The sequence below is a fragment of the Molossus molossus genome, unplaced genomic scaffold (assembly GCF_014108415.1).
Source record: "Molossus molossus isolate mMolMol1 unplaced genomic scaffold, mMolMol1.p scaffold_m16_p_2, whole genome shotgun sequence".
In the NCBI taxonomy this organism is placed as follows: domain Eukaryota; kingdom Metazoa; phylum Chordata; class Mammalia; order Chiroptera; family Molossidae; genus Molossus; species Molossus molossus.
This window is the reverse complement of record NW_023425355.1, coordinates 144,123,458-144,144,789: the sequence shown is the minus strand read 5'-3', so window position 1 is coordinate 144,144,789 and position 21,332 is coordinate 144,123,458. Positions and strand designations below refer to the sequence as shown.

General features: G+C 53.9%; 1 protein-coding gene across 1 annotated transcript in view; it reads left to right on the top strand.

The window, feature by feature from the left end:
- SHROOM2 (shroom family member 2) overlaps positions 1-21,332 on the top strand; it is a 123,546-nt gene that overhangs the window by 94,744 nt on the left and 7,470 nt on the right. The window contains exons 6-8 of the mRNA XM_036270193.1: positions 11,028-11,816; positions 16,861-17,385; positions 19,335-19,506. Of these exons, the coding sequence (XP_036126086.1) occupies positions 11,028-11,816; positions 16,861-17,385; positions 19,335-19,506 (1,486 nt within the window). The remainder of the gene's footprint in view (positions 1-11,027; positions 11,817-16,860; positions 17,386-19,334; positions 19,507-21,332) is intronic.

Genomic DNA, 21,332 nt, shown 5'->3' with positions numbered 1-21,332 from the left:
CTAGGCTGTCATATACAATTTTTAATTACATTTCCTTTTTCTAAAAAGGATCTGTTTTACTGATTAAGACATTGGTATTGAAAATATGTGGAAAGTTCTGGAAAGCAGAATGAAGACATTAAAAATGGACCAATTGCATTCACCCAGTGGAATACTATGCAGCTCTAAAAAAGAGGGAACTTTTTTTCCCTTTATTGATTTAGGGAGAGAGGAAGGGAGAGGGAGAGAGAAACATGGATGAGAGAGGACATGGATCGGCCGCCTCTTGCATGCCCCCCACTGGGGATCGGGCCCACAACCTGGGCATGTGCCCTGACTGGGGATCGAACTGGCGACCTCCTGGTGCATGGGTCGATGCTCAACCACTGAGTCACACCGGCCAGGCGGAACTCTTACCCTTTGTGACAGCATGGGGGAACCTGGAGATTTTTATGCTGAGTGAAGTAAGCAAGCCAGAGAGAGACAAACACCTTATGGTCTCACTCATGTGTTCATATCTAATGAACAAGGTAAACGGACAGAGAAACTAGAACCAGAGGCCTGCATACATGGAACAGACTAATCGCTGTCAGAGAGGAGGGAGGGGGGCAGACTGGATGCAAGAAGGTGAGGAGATTATTGAAAAACACATGTACACAGCCCATGGACGCAGACACTGGTGTGGTGAGGGCCAAGGGGAGCGGGGGCGGGGCTGGGTGGAGATGCGCAAAAGGGGGAGCCGGGGGTGGGGGGCATCTGTCATAGTGTCAACAATAAAAAACACTGCAAAAAACAACCCACATTGGAGCCCTGGCCAGTTTGGCTCAGTGGTTAGAGCATCAGCCCTCAAACCGTAGGGTTGTGGGTTCGATTCCCAGTCAAGGGCACATACCTGGTTGCAGGTTTAATATTTGCCCCCCCATTGTGCCCATGAGGGAGGCAACCAATGCTGTGTCTCTCACATCTGCGTTTCGCCCGCCCTCCCTCCCTCCCTCAGTCCATTCCTTTGTCTCTAAAAATCAGTGGAAAAAATATGCTCAGGTGAGGATCAACAACACAACACAAATGGAAAAGAGACCACTGTGGAATCTTCTTCTTTTCTTCTTTGTTTTTTTTTTTTTTATCCTCACCTGAGGACATTTTTACATTTATCTTCAGATAGAGCAGGAGGGAGAGAGAGAGAGAAACATCGACGTGAGAGAGACACATTGGTCGTCACCCACATGACCCCAACCGGGGCCAGGGACAAACTGCAACCGAGGTACGTGCCCTTAGCGGGAACCGAACCCGGACCTCTCAGGTCTGTGGGCGGATGTTCTAACTGCTGAGCCAAACCGGCCAGGGCATTTTTTTTTACTTCTAAGTTAGATTTAATGAAGAGTGGGCGCTTGTGTGGGATTATGATCGGTGGGAAAGTATGAGGTAAGAATAGTGAGCTGGGAACTTAGCAAGGTCTGTTTATGAGGGTGTGTTAGGGTTCTTCTGTAGCCCTTTTCTAGGGGGAAAAGGATGCTCCTTTCCTCTGGGTAGACGGAGGCACCTCCCGCGTACGCCATGAGGGTTCTATGGCCTGTTGCCCGGGTGACGGGAGGAGGGAAGATGAGAGCGACCTCTCTGCATTTGCCATTTTCTCATACTCCGTCAGCTTGAAATGGTCAGTATGCCCCGGAGCCGTGCTTTGGGGTAGCGTGTCCTTAAGCCGTCTCTCTCCATGTGGAGAGAGTCCTCCTCAGAAAGATTTCCTAGACTCGCAGCGATGGGTGGTATTTATCTTTGTATCCTCAGCCCCCAAAAGCGCCCAAATGCAGCAGACATTGCCCAGATGTCGCCCGCGGTACAAGGACGGACGAGAAGAGGAAGCGGTTCCGGCAGCCGCTCACAAGGTTCGGACATCACAACGGACACCATGTGTGTGGAGGGGTCTCTGGCTCAGCCCGGTATTAACTGCTCACCAGGCTTTGCTTCTTGGATTTCTTTAATATTTTGTCTTTATTGATTTTAGAGAGAGAGGAAGGGAGAGAGAGAAACATCGATGAGAGAGAACAGATTGGTCGCCTCCTGCATGTCCCCCACTAAGGATCGGTCCCACAACCTGGGCATGTGCCCTGACCGGGAATCGAACTGGCGACCTCTTGGTGCAGGGTTAACGACACTCAACCACTGAGCCACGCTGGCCGGGTGTGCTTCTTGGATTTCTTAAATGTCACTTCCTCGGAAAAAGTCCGGGCGCCGAGTTGAGGTGCGGCACAATTCTCCCACTGTGGAATCTCGAAGTGGGTCTGCTTGAGTCCTTCTGCAGCACAGTATCCCCTGTTACACACGTGATCAGCCTGTACACGTGGGGTGTAAACTGCATTCTCTGATCCGTACATGCATGACGATGACGTGCTCAGATCTGGCTGCCCCCAGAATGTTCCGTGGGCGTCGCGGGCAGTCTCCCGTGTCACAGTTACAGACCAAACCCCGGGGGACTCCTTGTAGCGAAGGATCCATGCTCTGAAATGCCAGTTTCCACCGGAGAAAATTCTCACCATTGATCCCCAAAGTGGGTTGTGCACTTCTCAAATGTTGCTGGTGGGTTTGGGTGAGATTTGCTTTTTTTTTTTTTTTTTTACCATACAAGTGTGTTTAATCTTGTCATTGTCCTTGCATCTGGAGCTTGGTGCAGTCGATTCTGTGTTCTGGTGACACCTGGCGGTTGTGTGTGGTCCTCCTCGTTGCTGGTGCAGAAAGCATGACCACGGGTCTGTGTCATGGGCTTCCTCAGAGGTGTCGCCCGCCGGCTGAAATACTGTGCGGTGCTTTGCAAAGACGACACCGCTGTGAGGCGAGAGAAGACACCAGGGCTTTCGGACAGCTCTCGAATGTGGTATCGCAGGCAGAAAGCAGAAGGGAAGAGGAATGTCCGAGTCCCAGCTCAGGTGACCGAGTGTGACTGAGGCTCAGGGACCTCGGCCTCCTTGAGGGCGAGCCGGGGGGCCAGTGCTTTCTCCGTGGGGCTCCTGCTCTTTGAATGGAGGCTGGTGATCGATTGCCTCCGCTCCAGACTTGAGAGGCACCCAGCTTCCCGGTGACCTCAGCTCATCTGCTTTCCCTCTTTGCTCTGGCTGACAGGAATCCCAGGGCCATGTTTGAGGCACAACTGTCATAACAGCGAACAGTGTAGGTTCTGCACCTTTGGGTGGCTTTCCACGCTGGCCTTTCCACTTTGCTTGTATTTTCTCGCGTTGGGATGTCTGGATGTTCATTTCCATGCTCCTGAGTCAGCCACTTGAAAACATTTGAATATTCAGGGGGTCGCTATATCCAAGTGAACACAGGTCTGGCAAGTACAGATAGAAAGGTGTTCGGAAGAGCACAGGGCTGGTCAGTAACCACTTCGTATGCTTATATGGTCATTGCTTGATGGAAAAATGGAGTTATTTCCAAGGCCCTTCGTGGGCACATAGCTGTAATTGAATCTGGCGGCCGAGTGTGTTTCTGCGGTCGTGACGGTGTGGCGGGGCTGTCCAGCTCTTGTTCGGATGAGTCATGCCCAGACCACCCAGCTGCAGCACATGTCCCTTCGAAGGGTGTTTGTCTGTCTGGCAGTCCCTGCGTTTTAGTGAGCGTGAGATCAGAGGAGCTGCCTTCTGCGGACACGTGTGCAGGCGACATCGGTGTGCATCTCACCGGTCACGGATCTGTGTTGGTGGTCTCCGCACCACGGAGGCTGCAGCATCAGTCAGGGACCGAGAGCGCTCCTTGAAGGAGCTTGTGCTCTGTGGTCAGGGCAAACCATGGCTAGCCCGTGGCCGCAGGGGAGGGGCGTCCACAGCACCCCTGGATGTCCCACACCTGTGGAGTTCGGACGTCCAAGATCGAGGTACCAGCGACGTCGGTTCCTGGCGGGACCCGTTTCCTGGTTTGCAGACGGCCACCCTCTTGCTGGGTTGTCATGTGGAGAACAGAGAGGGAGCAAGCTCTGTGGGGTCTCCGCTGCAAGACCTCATCACCTCCCAGCAGCCTCACCTCCTGACACCGTCCCGCGGGGGGTAGGATTGCGCATTGGCCTTTGGGGACACACTCTCAGCCCATCACATAGCTGTAGATGTCTGTGATGCTAGGTCATCAGAAGGCCCAAGAGGATCAGCTGGCTGGCCTTGCTCCCCACCCCTGCCCTCCCCTGCCCATCCTCCCTCTTCCCTCCCTCCTCCTGTCCTCCCTTCCTTCTTTCCTACCTTTCTGTCACCTCCCTGAGTCTTTGCTGAACCCGGCTTTGTCCAGACCCTGTGTTAGGACCTAGAACACGGGCGTAGACAGGACACAAGTAAGTGCAGTCGGCAGAGCAAGGATGAGCGATATGAAGTGGAAATAACTCAGATGGACTCGGAACAGTTTGGGGACACACAGGTAGAGATCAAGTCTTTACGGGGGTGTGGCGAAGAAATGCTTCTCGTTGTCAACGGGTCCAGGAAGAGAAAAGACCCAAGGGGTTTAAGGCCGGGCATGGGGTCCACGTGTTGGATTCTGGCGAGGGACTCAAATCCACGCTATGGAGACCACAAGGCGTGGATGGCAGGGAAGGGCCTGTCGCCAGAGTGTGTGGTCCGGGAACAGTGGCCCCCGAGGGGTGGCAGGTGGCTGGGGAAAGACAAGAGGGAGAGCCTGGCGGGGATCCGAGGTGGGAGGGAGTTGGGGGCGTAGCATTAGGCATATCTACTTTTCACGCTGTCGGCCACGGAGACGTGTGTGTGTTGCTAAGACTCAGTAAGTGGAGCAAAGAGGAAAATGGGAAATACCGACACCCAGAGAAATTTCACACTCTGAAACGCTACCCAAGATGGCTTTGCTCTCGGAACACTTAATTTGTGGAAGTTGTCAATAAAGTCACCCTCTAATTTGTTGACGTGGGGTGTTTCCCTACCATAATTTCAGCGTGGTCTGGCTGGCGGTTTTAGAGAAGTTTAGTCCCCTCCATCTGCTGAATCAGCTTTGCCCTCCCTGCAGACGAGAGCCTTGAATTGTTTACAGGGGTTTCAGGAGGGGCCACAGAGCGTGCCTTGGAGCGAGAGAGAACTCCCCGAGGGCCTGGCCGGGTAGCTCCCTGGGTTAGAGCATCGTCCCGCTGTGCCAAGGTTGCAGGTTCGATCCGTGGTCAGGACAAGAATCAACATACAAGAGTCAACCAATGAATGCATCAATAAGTGGAACAACCAATCAGTCTTGTTCTTCTGCTTCTTCTCCTGCTTCTACTCCTCCCCCTCCCCCTCCTTCCCCTCCTGCTCCCCCTCCCCCTTCTCGCTAAAATCAATAATTAAAAAAAGAGAGAACTGTCTGGGGCAGTGGAATTGTAGTTAGACATGCTTGTGGTGGTGAAAACACCACTTTATACATTTACCCAAACTCATGAGACAGCACACCTCACATCAGTGAGTTCTGTGCTGTGTAAGTGATACCTTGTGGTGGGGAGGAACCAGGTGAAATGTCTGGTCATGTGGAAACCTCCTAGATCCGTAGCTACATGGCTAGGAAGTCACACACACACACACACACACACACACGCACACACGCGCGAATATATTATTGTTGACACTATTACAGATGTCTCCCATTTCACCCTCCCCTTTGCCCCTCCTCCCAGTTCCCACAGCCCCTCCATCCCCCCTGCCTCGGCTACACTTGGTCACACATATATGCATATAAGTTCCTTGGTTATTCTCCTCCAGGCCCCACCCCCACCTTCCCTCTGAGCCCTGTCAGTCTGTTCCATGTTTCCACGCCTCTGATCTAGTTTGTTCATTAGATTCTACATATAAGTGAGATCACGTGGTATTTGTTTTTCTTCCTGACTGGCTTATTTCCCTTAGCATAATACTCTCCAGGTCCCTCCATGCCATCTCAAAGGGTAAGAGATCTTTCTTATAGCTGCATAGTATTCCATTGTGTACATGTACCACAGTTTTTTAAAAATTTAATTAATTAATTTATTTTTGTTACAGATGTTTCTCCTTTCCCCCCCACTGATTCCCCCCTCCATCACCCCCCTCACCCTGTCCACAGCTTTGTTGTCCATGTCCATTGTTCATGCACACATGCATATAAGTTCTGTGGTTTATCTCTCCCCCCACCCCCTCTTCTGGGGATTTTCCGTCTGTACCCCACTTCCACGTCTCTGGGACTACCTCGTTCCTCAGTCTGTTATGTTCATTATATTTCACAAATAAGTGAGATCATGTAATATTTGTCTTTCTCTGCTTGGCTTGTTTCGCTGAGGATACTTTCCAGCTCCCTACATGTCGTCTCAAAGGATAAGAGATCTCTCTTTCTTACAGCTGCGTAGTACTCCATTGTGTACATGTACCACAGCTTTTTTATCCATTCGTCTACTGATGGACACTTGGGCTGTTTCCAGATCTTAGCCATTGTAAATAGTGCTGCTGTGAACATGGGGTACATATATTCTTTCTGATCGGTGTTTCCGGCTTCTTAGGGTATATTCCTAGAAGGGGGATCACTGGGTCATATGGCAGTTCAATTTTTAAATTTTTGAGTTACACCATATTGTTTTCCATAGTGGCTGCACCAGTCTGCATTCCCACCAGCAGTGTACTAGAGTCCCCTTTTCTCCACACCTTTGCCAACACTTGTTGTTTGATGATTTGTTGATGGCAGCCATTCTGACAGGTGTGAGGTGATACCTCATTGTTGTTTTAATTTGCATCTCTCTGATGATTAGTGATGTTGAGCATTTCTTCATATGTCTCTTAGGCATTTGTATGTCCTGTTTGGAGAGGTGTCTGTTTAGGTTCTCTGCCCATTTTTTAATTGGGTTCTTTGTCTTCCTTTTGTGGAGTTGTATGAGCACTCCATATATATTGGAAATTAACCCTTTATCTGATGTATCATTAGCAATGATGTTCTCCCATACAGTGGGTTGCCTTTCCATTTTGGTGATTGTTTCTTTTGTTGTGCAGAAGCTTTTGAGTCGGATATAGTCCCATGTGTTCATTTTCTCCTTTGTTTCTGTTGCCTTAGGTGATGTATCAGTGAAAATTCTGCTGCGTATGAAGTCTGAAATTTTGTTGCCTACATTTTCTTGTAGGATTTTTATGGATTCATGAGTCACATTTAAGTCCTTTATCCATTTTGAGTTCATTCTTGTGTAGGGTGTAAGTTGATGGTCTAGTTTCATATTTTTGCATGTAGCTGTCCAATGTTCCCAACACCATTTATTTAAAGAGGCTGTCTTTACTCCACTGTATGCTCTTGCCCCCTATGTCAAATATTAATTGAGCATATTGCCTTGGGTCCATTTCTGGGTTCTCTATTCTGTTCCATTGATCCATCTGCCTGTTCTTATGCCAGTACCAGGCTGTTTTGATTACAGTGGCTTTGTAGTATAACCATGAAATCTGGTAATGTGATCTCTCCTACTTTGTCCTTCTTTTTCAAGATTGCTGTGGCTATTCAGGGTCGTTTTTGGTTCCATATGAGCATTTGAAGTATTTGTTCTAGTTCTGTGAAGTATGTCATTGGTATTTTGATGGGGATTGCATTGAATCTATAGGGTGCTTTGGGTAGTATGGACATTTTAATGATGTTAATTCTTCCAATCCATGAACAAGGTTATGTGCTTCCACTTTTTTATATCTTCCTCTATTTCTTTTTTTAATGACCTGTAATTTTCTGCGAATAGGTCCTTTATTTCTTTGGTTAAGTTTATTCCTAGGTATCTTAATTTTTTTACCACGATGGTAAATGGGTTGTTTTTTTAGTTTCTCTTTCTGTGAGTTCATCATTGGTGTATAAGAATGCCATTGATTTCTTGACGTTAATTTTGTATCCTGCTACTTTGCCAAATTCACTTAAGTCTGGTAAATTTTTGATGGAGTCTTTGGAGTTTTCTACATATAGTATCATGTCATCTGCAAATAATGACAGTTTCACGTCCTCCTTTCCACTTTGGATCCCTTTTAGTTTTTATTCCTGATTGCTGTGGCTAAGACTTCCAGTACTATGTTAAATAAGAACACGTACCACCGCTTTTTTATCCACTCACCCACTGGTGGGCACTTGGGCTGTTTCCAAATCTTAGCTATTGTAAATAACATTTAAAATGTGTGTGTGTGTGTGTGTGTGTATATATATATATTTTTTTTTTATTGATTTTTATTTTTGGGAGAGAGAGATGGAAACATCGATCTTAGATACCTTGATCAACTGCCTCCTGCACGCCCCCCCACCGGGGAGCAGAAAACTGAGACCCCGAGAAATAGCCCAGTGACATCCCAGGGCTCGAGACGAACAGAGGGAACCTGCCCGTCAAAGCACAGCCTCGCAGGTGTGGAGTCTGCAGTTAGCTGTGGGGCCGGCTGTGCCCACGCCGAGGTCCAGAACGTGGGTCTGAACCCCGGCAGGCTGACAGGGTTGCCGGAGTGTCTGCCCCTGGCTCCTGTCCTGCCAGGGGGTGTTTGTGTTCTGCAGCATCCCGGACGCGGCTTTTCCCCTTCTGGTTTGCTTTGCTCTGCGGTCCTTTTGCAGGCGCTCACCTGCGCTCTTCCTGTGCAGCGGTAGTCCAGTGTGAGCAGCCCGGGGTCCCCGGCGCAGGCCTCGGGGTGCAGGTCTCCGCAGCGGGCACAGAGCCCGCTCGCCCTCCCTCCTCCCGGAGCTGCACAGGCGGGTTGCTCCTTGGTAACACGGGATTCGCACGTTGTACACGAGAACGAGCAAGCGCCCGACCTGAACATCAGGTTCCGGAATGCGGGAATCACCGCCCCTTTCATTTCCCTGTGTGTGCTGGGCTCCGCTGCGCGTGTACCCAGGAGGCGCTTGGCCGCTTTGGCTGGCTCTGAATCTTGCCATCGCCATGGGCTTTATCCTTGAAAATACAGATCTACCTCTACATAAGATGTATATGTGTGTGTATATATATGTGCCCTTTTCGATTGGACTTATTGGGGTGCCCCATTCAGAAGATGGGAGGAGCCCATCTGGGCCCCAGTCTTTGCTGTGCCGTTGCTCCCACAGGGGACTTCTCTCCCATGTCTGGGTGGATCTCACGCGTAGCTTGTCTAAGGCAGTCTGCAAGTAGAGCTCCCTCCGGATTACCAAATCCAATGGCCAACGGCTCTGAGTTTGAACAGTAAATTGTAGCTCATTATGGGGGGTTAATCCTCCCCGGAGGCTATTTTTTCCATTGATTTTTTTTTTTTTTTTTTTTTTAGAGAGAGGGGAAGGGAAGGGGAGGGGGGAAGAGAAACATCGATATGAGAGAGAAACATCCATTGGTTGCCTCCTGCATGCACCCTGATTGGGGCTGGGAAGCCAACCTGTGCCCGTTGGTGTGCAGGCTGAAGCTCTAACCACTGAGCACACCGGCCAAGGCCAGGGCAAATTGTGGCTTGTTTTATTCTACGTTTCTGTGAGGTGGTGGGTTTTATTACCTGGCAGGTGCCAGGTGCTTTGATGGTCGGGGGGTGTCAGACTGGCAGAGTTTTACAAAAGGAGGAGGAAAAGGAAGTGTTCCAGAGTCCGTGGAGTCTCTGAAATGGAAGGTTGGGCCGGCGTTTGGGAATTGCCCGGAGTTAGGGTTACTGTCTCCATAGGCACGAGGACCTACATGGAGGGGACGCAGGGCCGTCCCTCTGCCACAGGCCTCGGGAGCCTTCCCCAGTGTGATGCAACGTCGACGGGGGAACCCCCATTGTCTTGTGACGTCACGGCTGCTCACTTGGCCGTGTGTTCTCTCAACCACTCATTGCCATGTTCAGCTTATTTCAGTAATGGCCAGTTTGTCTTGGTGTGTACCTAATACACATTTTTTTAAAAAATCGAACTTCCCGAACGGGGTTAATGTTTTCTTAAGCTCTTCCCCTTTGCAGTGTGGCCCCAGCTGCCTGAGGGGACAAGGGAGGGAACTAGGCATGGTAAGTGGGTTCCATTCTGAAGCATCCACTGAGCCTGCAGGGGCTTTTTCCCTGAGGACGTGCGTAGCAAGAGGGATGTGGACAGGGCACTTGACTTGGCAAAGCGGAGGCGGTTAGGAACGCCTGGAAGGCCCAGGCCAGGTGTCACGTCGCGGGAGGCCACACGGGGGCGCCAGTGGTCAGGAAAACGTGTCCTGTCCTGCTTGTTCGATAACAGGTTGCAGGCGGGCACCAGCGCCCCGCCTGCTGGTTCTGTGTTTGCTGCCCTGTCAGGGTCTCCTTGAACAGCTGACAGCTTGTGTTCGCAACAGAAGACAACTCTGGCCCTGACTGGGAGTCCGTCGGAGGCTCCTTCTCTGGCTCTTGGCTTGCAGGAGGCAGCGGGTCGGGAAAGGGGTACCTGGCTGATTTGTTGCAAACCTGATAGTCGTTAGGCCATGAGCGTTTTCTGTGGCACAGGTGAACACGCGGGCGAAGCATGCGTGCGTGCGTGCTTTGCAGGCCTGTGTATGTGTGTACGCGGATGCATGGAAATGCATGCATAGGCACGTAGCATGGGAAGACAGAGGTGGATTAGGGATATGGAAATGGCTGGGAATATGAAAAGAACCGTGAGTCATGGCAGGTCACCAAAGCAAGTCTTTTTTTTTTTTTAATTTATTTTTTTTAATAATACACTACTGATTGTAATGATTTTCTTAATAAATTAGAGAGCTCTATCCCTTTGTATGTGGCAGGTTCCTGAATGCAGTAAGCCCTCATGGAAACACTGTTGCAACATGAACTACCTCTTTCTGATTAGAGCTGTCTAGGAGAATTTTCGTAAACATTGTTCTCTGAAATGTTTGCGTAAAGTTTGGGTTTTGCTCCCAAATGCAGGTGTGTGAACACGTATGTGTCTGTATCTGCAAGTGTCTTCAGTACCTCATGTGCCGTTGTGAGACCTGCCAGGGTACAGCCCCAGTGGGCTGGGATTCAAGACCTTGCATTAGGAATGGCTGTGGGCCGGGGGTGGGGAGCAGCCCATGGATGTAGTTCCTTCAAGGGATGTAAGGAGAGCAGCAGGATATGGGCCCAGCCCTGTTTGGGAGGAAGATGTTCCTTGGAGTAGGTTGCTCACTTTTGTTCATTCTTCTCTAGACAAGCAGATGCTCAGTGTCCAGGAGCCCGTGGGGACCCGCGGCACCCGGCCCAGGTCTCTGAGCCGTCTCACACCAGGGAAGCTCCGGAGGTGCCCCAGGAGGGCCGCGGCAGAGCAGGGACCCTACCTCGTGATTACAGATACTCAGAGGAACACGCGCCAGCCCGCCCCCTGCAGCCGCCGGGCCCAGGATCACAGGGGCAGAGCGGCCTCTCGGCTCCGCAGGCTCGGGGGCAGGACCCTCCGCCTGTGAGCGCCGCGCCGCTGGCCAAGAGACCTGCCCCGCAGAGGCCGCCACCACCCAAGCGGGAGCCCAGGCACTTCAGGGGACCAGCCTGTGCCGCCCCCACGGGCACACCTGTGGTTTCTTACCTGGGCGCACCTGCGGGCATACCTGCGGCTGTTCACCTGGGTGCACCTTCCAGCACAGAGGCGGGCGCACCTGTGACCAATCACCTGGTGGCACCCGGCAGGCCCCTTCCCCCACCGTCTCCCTTGGCCCTGGAGCTGTGCGTGGACCGCCTGTCCCTGTCCCGCAGCCCCTGCGCCTTGGCGGAGAAGCTGAGCGGTGCGCAGCCCGCAGATGGCCCGCAGGCCCCGGCGGAGCGCGCCAGGCAGCATGTAGATGAGCCCCCAGCCTGTCCGAAGCGGGAAGCCCTGCCCCCTTCCAAGTTCCGGCCCCTGCAGACGACCGCCATGGAGACCTCCCGCTCCCCATCGCCTCAGTTCGCCCCCCAGAAGCTGACAGACAAGCCCCCCCTGCTCATCCAGGAGGACAGTTCGACAAGGTACGGCCCTGGGACCCTGGCGTCCTGCATGCTTCCCCTTTCACGAGCTCCCTCCCCCCACCCTCGGCAGGTTTTCGGAGTCTTCCCTGGGATGAACGTGACTGGTGCCCCTCCCCCTGCGGACGTGGACTTCCCGTGGTCCTGGGGATAGCCTGGAGGGAGCCAGAGGTCCGATGCGCCCAGAGTCTCTAACTTGGGGAGCCCCGTCCCCCTGAGGGGATGTGAAGGGGGTCGCAGACCTTTCCCCCTCCCCTTTGTCCAAGCCCCACACCCTGTGTCTGTGATACCCTCAGGCATCTCCAGGGCTGTGGCTTCCCCAAGCACTTTCTGGTCGTTGTCAGAACCCAGTGTCACCCGGGCATGGGGCCTCCGGATGAAAGTGGTGTTTTCCGTAACATCCAACACTCCCACGCTCCTTTCGTCTCAATCTTTTTATGTGAGGAGTTGCACAGGCATGCACCCTGTATGCATGTGGGAAACGCTGGGTTGCGTTCCCTGGCGCTGTGGGCAGAAGGCCAGGCACGCGGAGGTGGATGCCCGTGGAGAGGCTGGCGACGGGGGCAGGCGGGGGGCACCCTCCAGCCAGAGCTCTGACCGGGAGCTGCTGGCCCCTCCTGTGGCAGTGCCTTTGAGAACTGAGAACTGGGAGGAGGGGCAGTTTTCATCGCCTTCTCGGCCAGGGGAGGGTGATCTGGGCCCCAAGGGGATATTTGGCAATGTCTGGAGGCATTTCAGGGTGTTACCACGGAGAGGGGGTTGCTGTTGCCATGTAGTGGGTAGAGGCCAGGGATGCTGCTCAGTGTCCTACAGGACAGTCCCGCCAGCGAGGAATCCTACATGGGTCCTGCATGGCAGGACTGTCTCATCCAGGAGCCACGCGTCATACGTGGCTGTGTGACCAGACATCGATGAGAATTAAATAACATTTGTGTCGTGTCTCAGTTGGACCCCGTGGCCAGTGGACGCCACAGTGGTCAACACAGATACAGCCTCTCTCCATCATGAGTTCTCGCAGGGACCTTGCTGGTCTTGAGTCTTGGAACTATTTTTCTTTCTGTCTTTTTAAAAAAATTTTTATTTTCGAATCCTCACCCGAGGATATTTTTCCATTGATTTTTCAGACAGAGCAGGAGGGAGGGAAGGAGAGAGAGAGAGAGAGAGAAACATCAATGCAAGAGAGACACATCTGTTGGTTGCCTCCTGGGGCAGGGAAATCTGAAACCCCGGCAGTAGGTGCCTGTGGCTGGGAATCGAACCCCAGACCCCTTGGTGCTCGGACCGATGCTCCAAACATTGAGTCGCACCGCCCAGGGCGGAATTCTTTCTCTTTCAGCTTGAAACTAACTCAGCAGCCAGAGGGCGTGGCTGATGCCACCGGTGTTGCCACGTGGGTGTTGTGGCCACGGCTTCCTCCGTGGGCCGGCACTGTGCTCAGTGTCACTCAACGCAGCCGCAGCTTCACGAGCCTCTTCCAGGTCCCGCTGAGTTCTGAACACGGGGGAGAGCAGGAAAGGGGTCTGCGTGGCGGGTCAGCGTCAGATTCTGGCACAAGGCCGCTGGCATGGGGCCCCGGTTCTCAGGTCCCAGGGCAGAGGGCTCCACGCCCAAGCAGGACCTCGCCCTCGCTCGGCGCTTGTGACCGCAGGGGCGCTGGTAGCTGCTGCCGATGGCCGTCTTCTCTCCGTGCGCGTTGATTTTCTGTGTGCGTGCTGGAGTGTGGGAGGGTTTCTACAAGCAGTGCCCGTACTTACCGGTACGATGGGGGTCTTCGGGCACCCACAGTCAGGGTCCACCGCAGCCATTTGGGACAGCGGTCGTCCGGGGATTCGTGTCTGTGCCCAAAAGCCCCCGCTGGGAGCCTGAATCCTGGTCAGTGTCCAGAGCTGTCTCCGAGTGTGTGCTGTCTGTCCTTGTCGGGGAGCACAGTCGGGCAGAAGGTGGCCATGCCACCCGCAGATGTGGCCACCAAGGACGTCTCTCACACTGCGCTGTCACCGGCCCCAGGCATAGGCGACGGGTCAGTCCTGGCAAGTGCAGGTGGACTCCTGATGACGTCTAAGAGCGACGAGAGGCCGGTGCTCAGCAGGAGCCTTGGCACTGCCCTGTCCCATCATCAGCTCGAAGCAGGCTGGCAGGGAGGCATGGCCAGACGCCCTCCCCCACCGCCTGTCCTCAGGGCTCCGCTCAGACGCCCTCTTCTTGTCCACACTTGTGGTGACTTTGAGTTTTTGAGCGTTATGTCCGCCCTTCCGGTTACCTGTGGGTCGTGAGCGTGCACGCGCTCACTGCCCACTGGGGAGCTGGCCGGGCCGCAGAGTGCCGTGTGTGTCCGAGGCTGTGTGTCCACGAATTCGGCAGCTGGTGCTGGGCAGCTGCTGGGTGCCAGGCGTCCAGCTGGCAGCAGGGACGCAGAGGGGAAGAAAATGCATCGTTCCCACCCACCGGGGTGTCAGAGGAGCCGTTCCAAACCGAAATGCGTCCACGCCTGCCCTCCACTGAGAAAGCTTTCTTTCGCATCTTTTCAGATTCTTTGGGGTTGTTTGTTTGTTTGTTTTTCTAAACTATGAAGCAGAAACAATGGCCACCAACGCCTCAGTCACTGTCAGCGAAAGCTAGAGTTTGATCGCTCCCAGTAGGGTCGCAGGCGTCTTCCCGAAGCCTGTTTCTGGGTTTGGCTGTGACGAGCAGAGCCTGGAGGGCTGCTCCAGGTCCTTTGGGTGGTGTGATGACCGTCACCTCAAGCGTCCTGGTTGAAAGTCTGCTGAGTGGGTAGTGGAGTGGAGCAGAGCCACAGTGCTGCATGGTCGTGTGCACAGAATGGCGTTTGGCTGTGTGTATCGCGGCTGTGTGTACAGTGTCTGTGTGCACATGCGGGTGTGTGCACAGTGACTGTGTGCACATGTGGTTGTATGTACAGCGGCTGTGTGTGCAGTGGCTGTGTGCATGAATGGCGTACGGTTGTGTGCACAGTGGATGTGTGCACAGTGGCTGTGTGCACATGCGGGTGTGTGTACAGCGGCTGTGTGTACAGTGGCTGTGTGCATGAATGGCATGCAGCTCTGTGTACAGTGGCTGTGTGCACATGCGGGTGTGTACAGCGGCTGTGTGTACAGTGGCGATGTGCATGAATGGCATGCGGCTCTGTGTACAGTGACTGTGCACAGTGTCTGTGTGCACATGTGGGTGTGTGTACAGCGGCTGTGTGTACAGTGGCTGTGTGCATGAATGACGTGCGGCTGTGTGCACAGTGTCTGTGTGCACATGCGGGTGTGTGTACAGCAACTGTGTGTACAGTGGCTGTGTGTACAGTGGTTGTGTGCATGAATGGCATGCGGCTGTGTGTACAGTGGCAGTATGCACAGTGGCTGTGTGCACATGCACATGTGGGTGTGTGTACAGTGACTGTGTGTACAGTGGCTGTGTGTACAGTGGCTGTGTGTACAGTGACTGTGTGCATGAATGGCGTGCGGCTGTGTGCAGAGTGGATGTGTGCACAGTGGCTGTGTGCACAGAATGGCATGTGGCTGTTTGCACAGTGGCTGTGTGCACAGAGCTGCATAGAGAGTTTGAGGCTGGGGGCTGGGCCTCTGTGGGCGGCTGTCTTACCTGCACAGAGCTGCACTCAGAGCAGCTGAGTCCCATAGGTGGCACCGGGGTTCAGTTAGGCATTGAGCTCTGCCTGCAGTAAGGTCTAATCCACTGTGTTCTGTCCTCATGTTGAAGTAAAAGTTGACGAGGCTCTATACATGGACGTTTGGACAGCTTCAGTGCGTAGGTAGGACCAGGACGTGCGCCCCCGGTGCGTAGGTAGGACCAGGACGGGCTGCTTCGTTGGAAAGTTATGCCAACCTCTGGCCGACTGGTCTGTTTTCCCAACACACCTTCCTTCAGCGGAAGCGCGTTTCCACACAGATGCAGGAAGGGACGGGCTGACTTCGGTCAGTAGTCGAAGGCCAGGATTTTAAGTGTGGAATGAAGGGAATGAAGAGGGCTTCTTGTTTGTTGCTGCGGAGATAAGATGCCAGAATTTTCCCTCGAGAGTTTAGCAAATCTAAATGGTATTTTTCACAGAGTTGCCCTTTGAAAATGTACTCACGGTGGCGGCACTTTGGGGACAGTCTGCAAACACCTAGATTAAACACTTCTGTCTTTGTGGTGTACACGCTTATGAATGCGAAAGGTCCAGCCTGTGTGTCCGGCCACCAGTGAAAGGGAGACACAGCGTTTACCTGAGGGACGGAGCGTCCCGGGTGCGCCGTAAAGTTAGCTCCGTGGGGCCGTGTTGTCGAAGTGAGGTTAAATCCACCGAGTTAGAAATAAATTTATTAGAAATAAATTCCGTTGTGATTTCGGGTTGTTTTTCCTCTTCTTTCCTGGGCTCCAGTAGGTGGCTGTCTTTCTCCAGTGAGTCCTTTAAGAATGCCTGGAACACATTTCTGTCCTGACGGCCGTCCGTTGCAAGATACGGCTGCTGGCATGCCCGATGTCCGGGACACGCCCCGTCCTGTGGACCGGGCTGTTTCTTTCCATTTTCTCTCTTTCCTGGGGGTACCACTGAGGCCCTTCCAGCTTCTTTTTTTTTTATATCCTCACCCGAGGACATTTTTCCATTTTTGTACAGATAGAGTGGAAGGGAGAGAGAGAGAGAAACATCGACGTGAAGGGACACATCGAGTGGCTGCCACCCGCACGACCAACCAGGGCCAGGGACAAACTGCAACCGAAGTACGCGCCCTTAGCGGGAACCGAACCCGGGTCTCTCCGGACCGCAGGCCGACGCTCTAACCGCTGAGCCAAACTGGCCAGGGCCCTTCCAGCTTCTTGTCGCAAGGAACTTGATTTTGTCGCGAAGTATGTGAATCGTTGTCATGGTGCAGAGGCAGAGTGTGCGTGTTTGCGGCCGGGCTCTGACCTCCCTGGTATGACAAGGGTGGCCTGAAGGGCGGGTGGTGGCAGGCAGGTGACACCCAGCCGGTTCCTCGTCCTGGGTGGGCGCCTGGCTGGGCAGCACGGGCCCTGCAGCACACGGCTCTGCCCTTTCCAGGATCGAGCGGGTGATCGACAACACCACCGTGAAGATGGTGCCCATCAAGATCCTGCACTCGGAGAGCCAGCCCGAGAAGGACAGCCGCCAGGGCCTGGCCTGCACCGCCGAGCTGCCCGCGCTGCCCAGCGGGCTGGAGAGGGACCAGATCAAGACGCTGAGCACCTCGGAGCAGTCCTACTCACGCTTCTGCCTGTACAGCCGCCCCGCGCCGGAGCCCGAGCCCCCGGCCCAGCCCCCCAGCAGCCCCGGGGCCCCCGACGGCCAGGCCTCCCCGCCGCCTGCGCTCAGCTACGTGAAGGCCAGAGAGAGGACGGCCGAAGACCTGAAGTCCGAGGAGCTGGCCCGGGAGATCGTGGGCAAGGATAAGTCCCTGGCCGACATCCTGGACCCCGGCGTGCGGATGAGAACCACCATGGACCTCATGGAGGGCATCTTCCCCAAGGACGAGCACCTCTTAGAGGAGGCTCAGCAGCGCCGGAAGCTGCTCCCCAAAATCCCATCTCCCAGAAACACGGAGGACAAGTGAGTATCTGCCGCCCGCAGCCCTGCGCTTGGCTGTGGGGTCCTGCCGGCATCTCTCAGGCTTAGAAGGGCAAAGGGGCAGAAGTGTTGGTGCATTTTCGTGATTGCTCTGGGGGGTGCAGGCTTGCACAGAGACTACCCCCGAGGGTTAGCTAGCCATTTTGGCAGTTTGTGACCCCCCCTGAGGCTGAGGCATTTCGGACCACGTTCCTGGGGATGGGGACCGTGAGGCCTGGCCAAGGAGAGGAAATATGGCAACTTCTGGGCTGTCTCAGCGGCACGCCAGAGTGGTTTTCGGGGATCCCCGTGGGCTCCTTTCGCTTGGCGCAGGCCTCTCAGCGGGTGTTGGCTCCCTCCAGGGGACAGTTAGCAGTAGCCACAGAGTTTTGGTGGTCACGAGTGGGCAGGTGATGCTAGCACCTCGAGGGCGGAGACCAGGGATGCTGCAAACATCGCACAGGGACAGGACATCCCAGCACAGAACCATCTCCCCCACACGTCACACCTGTCCTAGGAGGCGTGAAGTCTTACACGGGGGTACACGTATGAGTACATTTGTGTGTGTATGCCTCTGTGTATTCAGGGTGTCCCCAAACAATTCAGAGGTGGTGTCTATACACATACAGCTCATTTTCAAAATGTAAGTGTCTACAGAAATGAATACTTTTTTATGTCGACGCCTGTCCGTCGGATCCAGTGACTGCGGCTAATGCCGGGCAGTAGAATCACAACATGGAGAACCATTTTGTTGGTATTTGCACAAATTCCCATTCAGTAGTTGCCCTCAATTCACCAACTGTTCCTAGTTTTATGACATTAAACTGACCTTCTATGTATCCTCGTAAAAGTCCTGTGGATACGATTTCTCTGTTCAAAGCTGACGCTGACTTCACCCGTTACTTCAAATCACTTAAACCTGAAGAGGAGTCAGAATTCAGTGAGTTATCAGCTGTTAAAGTGTGTGTACATTTTGGGGGATGCCCTATATACATATCTGTGTGAATGAATTTGTGTGATTGGCTTTGCAAAACACCGTTGCAACCCCACCATCCAGTCATCTGTCCACACACATGCGGGATTTGGGGTTTCTTTGCTGATGTACCAGTCTCCTGGAGCATCCTTTACCTGACATCCCGGTCTCCTGGAGCCTCCTCTCCCTGACGTCCCCGTCTCCTGGAACATCCTTTACCTGACGTCCCCGTCTCCTGGAGCCTCCTGTCCCTGACGTCCCCCGTCTCCTCTCCCTGACATCCCCCGCCCCCTCTCCCTGACGTCCCCCTCCTGGAGCCTCCTTAGTAAGTAAGCTGCAGAGTTGGGCGGAGCAGCAGATGAGAAGCATAGGGCGCAGCAAGCACCAGAGCAAGAGGGAACAAGAGTGGGTGCTGGTAGGGGTACAGGGCACGTCTCTTATTCATTTTTATTTGTTGATTAATTTGAGAGAGAGAAACATCAATTTCTTCCTCCTCTTATGTATGCACCATTGGCTGCTCCTTGAGTGTGCCCTGGCCGGGGATCTAACCCACAACCGTGGTGTACTGGGACAACGCTCTAACCTATTGAGCTCCCAGCAGGCTGAGGATGCGTCTCTCGTAGACCGCGGCACTGCCGTCATCATCATAGATTTCAGACCCCGTCGGAGGAAACCGTTTGTCTGAGCACTTCTGTCCCGCACAGAGATGCTTCCACATCCTTGCTTGTTTATTATTATTACTTTTTGTTAATCGTCACCAGAAGATCTTTTTCCCATTGATTTTTAGAGGGGAAGAGAGAGAGAGAAACATCGACGTGAGAGAGACACAGCGATCCGTGGCCTCCCGACCTGGGCTCTAACCTGCCCCCCAGGTACATGCCTTTGACCGGCGTTTGAACCCGCGACCCTTTGGTGTGAGGCCCGAGGCTCCTACCCTGAGCCACACTGGCCAGACCGCTGAAGTTTGCCGTTTTTGCAGGAGGGAGGAGCCGAGCGGGCCGGCGGCCGTGTCCCTGGCCACCACCTCCACATACTACAGCACGTCGGCCCCCAAGGCCGAGCTGCTCATCAAGATGAAGGACCTGCAGGAGCGGCAGGAGCCCGAGGAGGACACGGGCAGTGACCTGGACCACGACCTGTCTGTGAAGAAGGTAGGAGGCCGGGACTCCAGGGGCAGTGTGCTGGGAGCCGGCGGGCGCGTGTCTGCACCGCGGGGGCCCTGCCCTTCGGGCGGGCGTTTGTATCGGCTTCTGTGCGGGACAGGGGCTGGGGACAGGCGTTTGAGGCCCTTGGGTCGTCTTCTGGTCTGAAATTGCGACGTTCCCCCGGGGTCTCTTTGCCATCTCTTCCTAGTGAGGTGCAGGGTCCGCCTAGCCAGGTGGGCACCGTCTGCTTTCATTTTGAGTTCACCTGGTATGTCTCTGCTGTCCCGACGAAAATCCAGTGGGCAGGCGATAATCATGTGTCCTTCAGTCATAGGTCCTCTTTCCTGTTTTTTTTTTCTGTTTTTTTGTTTTTTTTTTATCCTCACCCGAGGACATTTTTCCATTTTTTGTTCAGATAGAGCGGGAGGGAGAGAGAGGAAGAGAGAGAGAGAGAAACATCGATGTGAAGGGACACATCGAGTGGCTGCCACCCGCACGACCGACCAGGGCCGGGGACAAACTGCAACCGAGGTACGTGCCCTTAGCGGGAACCGAACCCGGGTCTCTCAGGACCGCAGGTTGACGCTCCAATCGCTGCGCCAAACCGGCCAGGGCCCTCTTTCCTTTTTGTTTTTTTGTTTTTAATCCTCACCTGAGGATATATTTTTTTCCCCCATTTATCTTCAGATAGAGTGGGAATGGGAGAGAGAGAGGAAGAGAGAGAGAGAGAGAAATATCGATGTGAGACAGACACATCGAGTGGGCACCACCCACACGACCCCAACGGGGGCCGGGGACAAACTGCAACTGAGGTACGCGCCCTTAGTGGGAACTGAATCCGGTTCTGTCTGGTCCACCGGCCGACGCTCTAACCGCTGAGCCAAACTGGCCAAAGCTGACCCATTTAGTTTTTTTGAGAAGAACTTTGCAAAGGATTATGTTGAAGGTCAGCTTGGATCGTTAGTGGTTAAGAAACGCCACTGGTTGCCCAGCCGGTGTGGCTCAGTGGGCTGAGCATCGTCCCATGGACTGAGAGGTTGCCGGTTCAATTCCCAGCCAGGGCACATGCCCGGATTGCAGGTCCAATCCCCAGTAGGGGGCGTGCAAGAGGCAGCCGATAGAGGGTTCTCTCCCATTGATGTTTGTCTCCTTCCCTCTCTCTCTAAAAAAAAGAAAGAAAGAAAGAAAGAAATGCCACTGGTTGATCCCCAAAAAAGAAAAGAAAATTACTTTTTTGTTCTTGTTAGTAATCCTCACCGAAGGATATTTTTTCCACTGATTTTTAGAGAGAGTGGAAGGGAGGGAGGGAGGGGGAAGAGAGAGAGAGAAACATCGATGAGAGTCACTTTGATGGTGGCCTCCCACACACACCCCGACCAGGGATCTAACCTGCAACCCAGGTCCAGGCCCTTGACCGGGAACCCAACGTGTGGCCACCTGGTGCACGGCCGGTGCTGAGAGCTACCGATTTGTCTGCCGGCCAGGCCGGTCTTGTCTCAGAGTCTTTGAAACCCGATGTCCACCCTTCCTGTAGCGGCCTCGAAGGGAGGAGAGGCCCGCGCTTCGGATAGAAGTGACCCTGACATAGTCAGTAAAGGAATTTACTGCCCGGTTCAAGGGAGCCCAGCGGACATGGGGGTTGGAGGCCCGTTTTCGTGCATTACCGGGGATCTCCCCGGGCTCATCGCTGCAGAGTAAAAGCGGCCAGTGCCTCCGGCGCGGGGTCCTCGTCCATGCCCAGCGTTCAAGCCGCCCGAGTCTTCGCTGGGCTGCGCATTGGCGGCGGGCGAGAAGCAGGCAGGTCGCCGTCCCCTGAATGGAGCTGCTGTTTC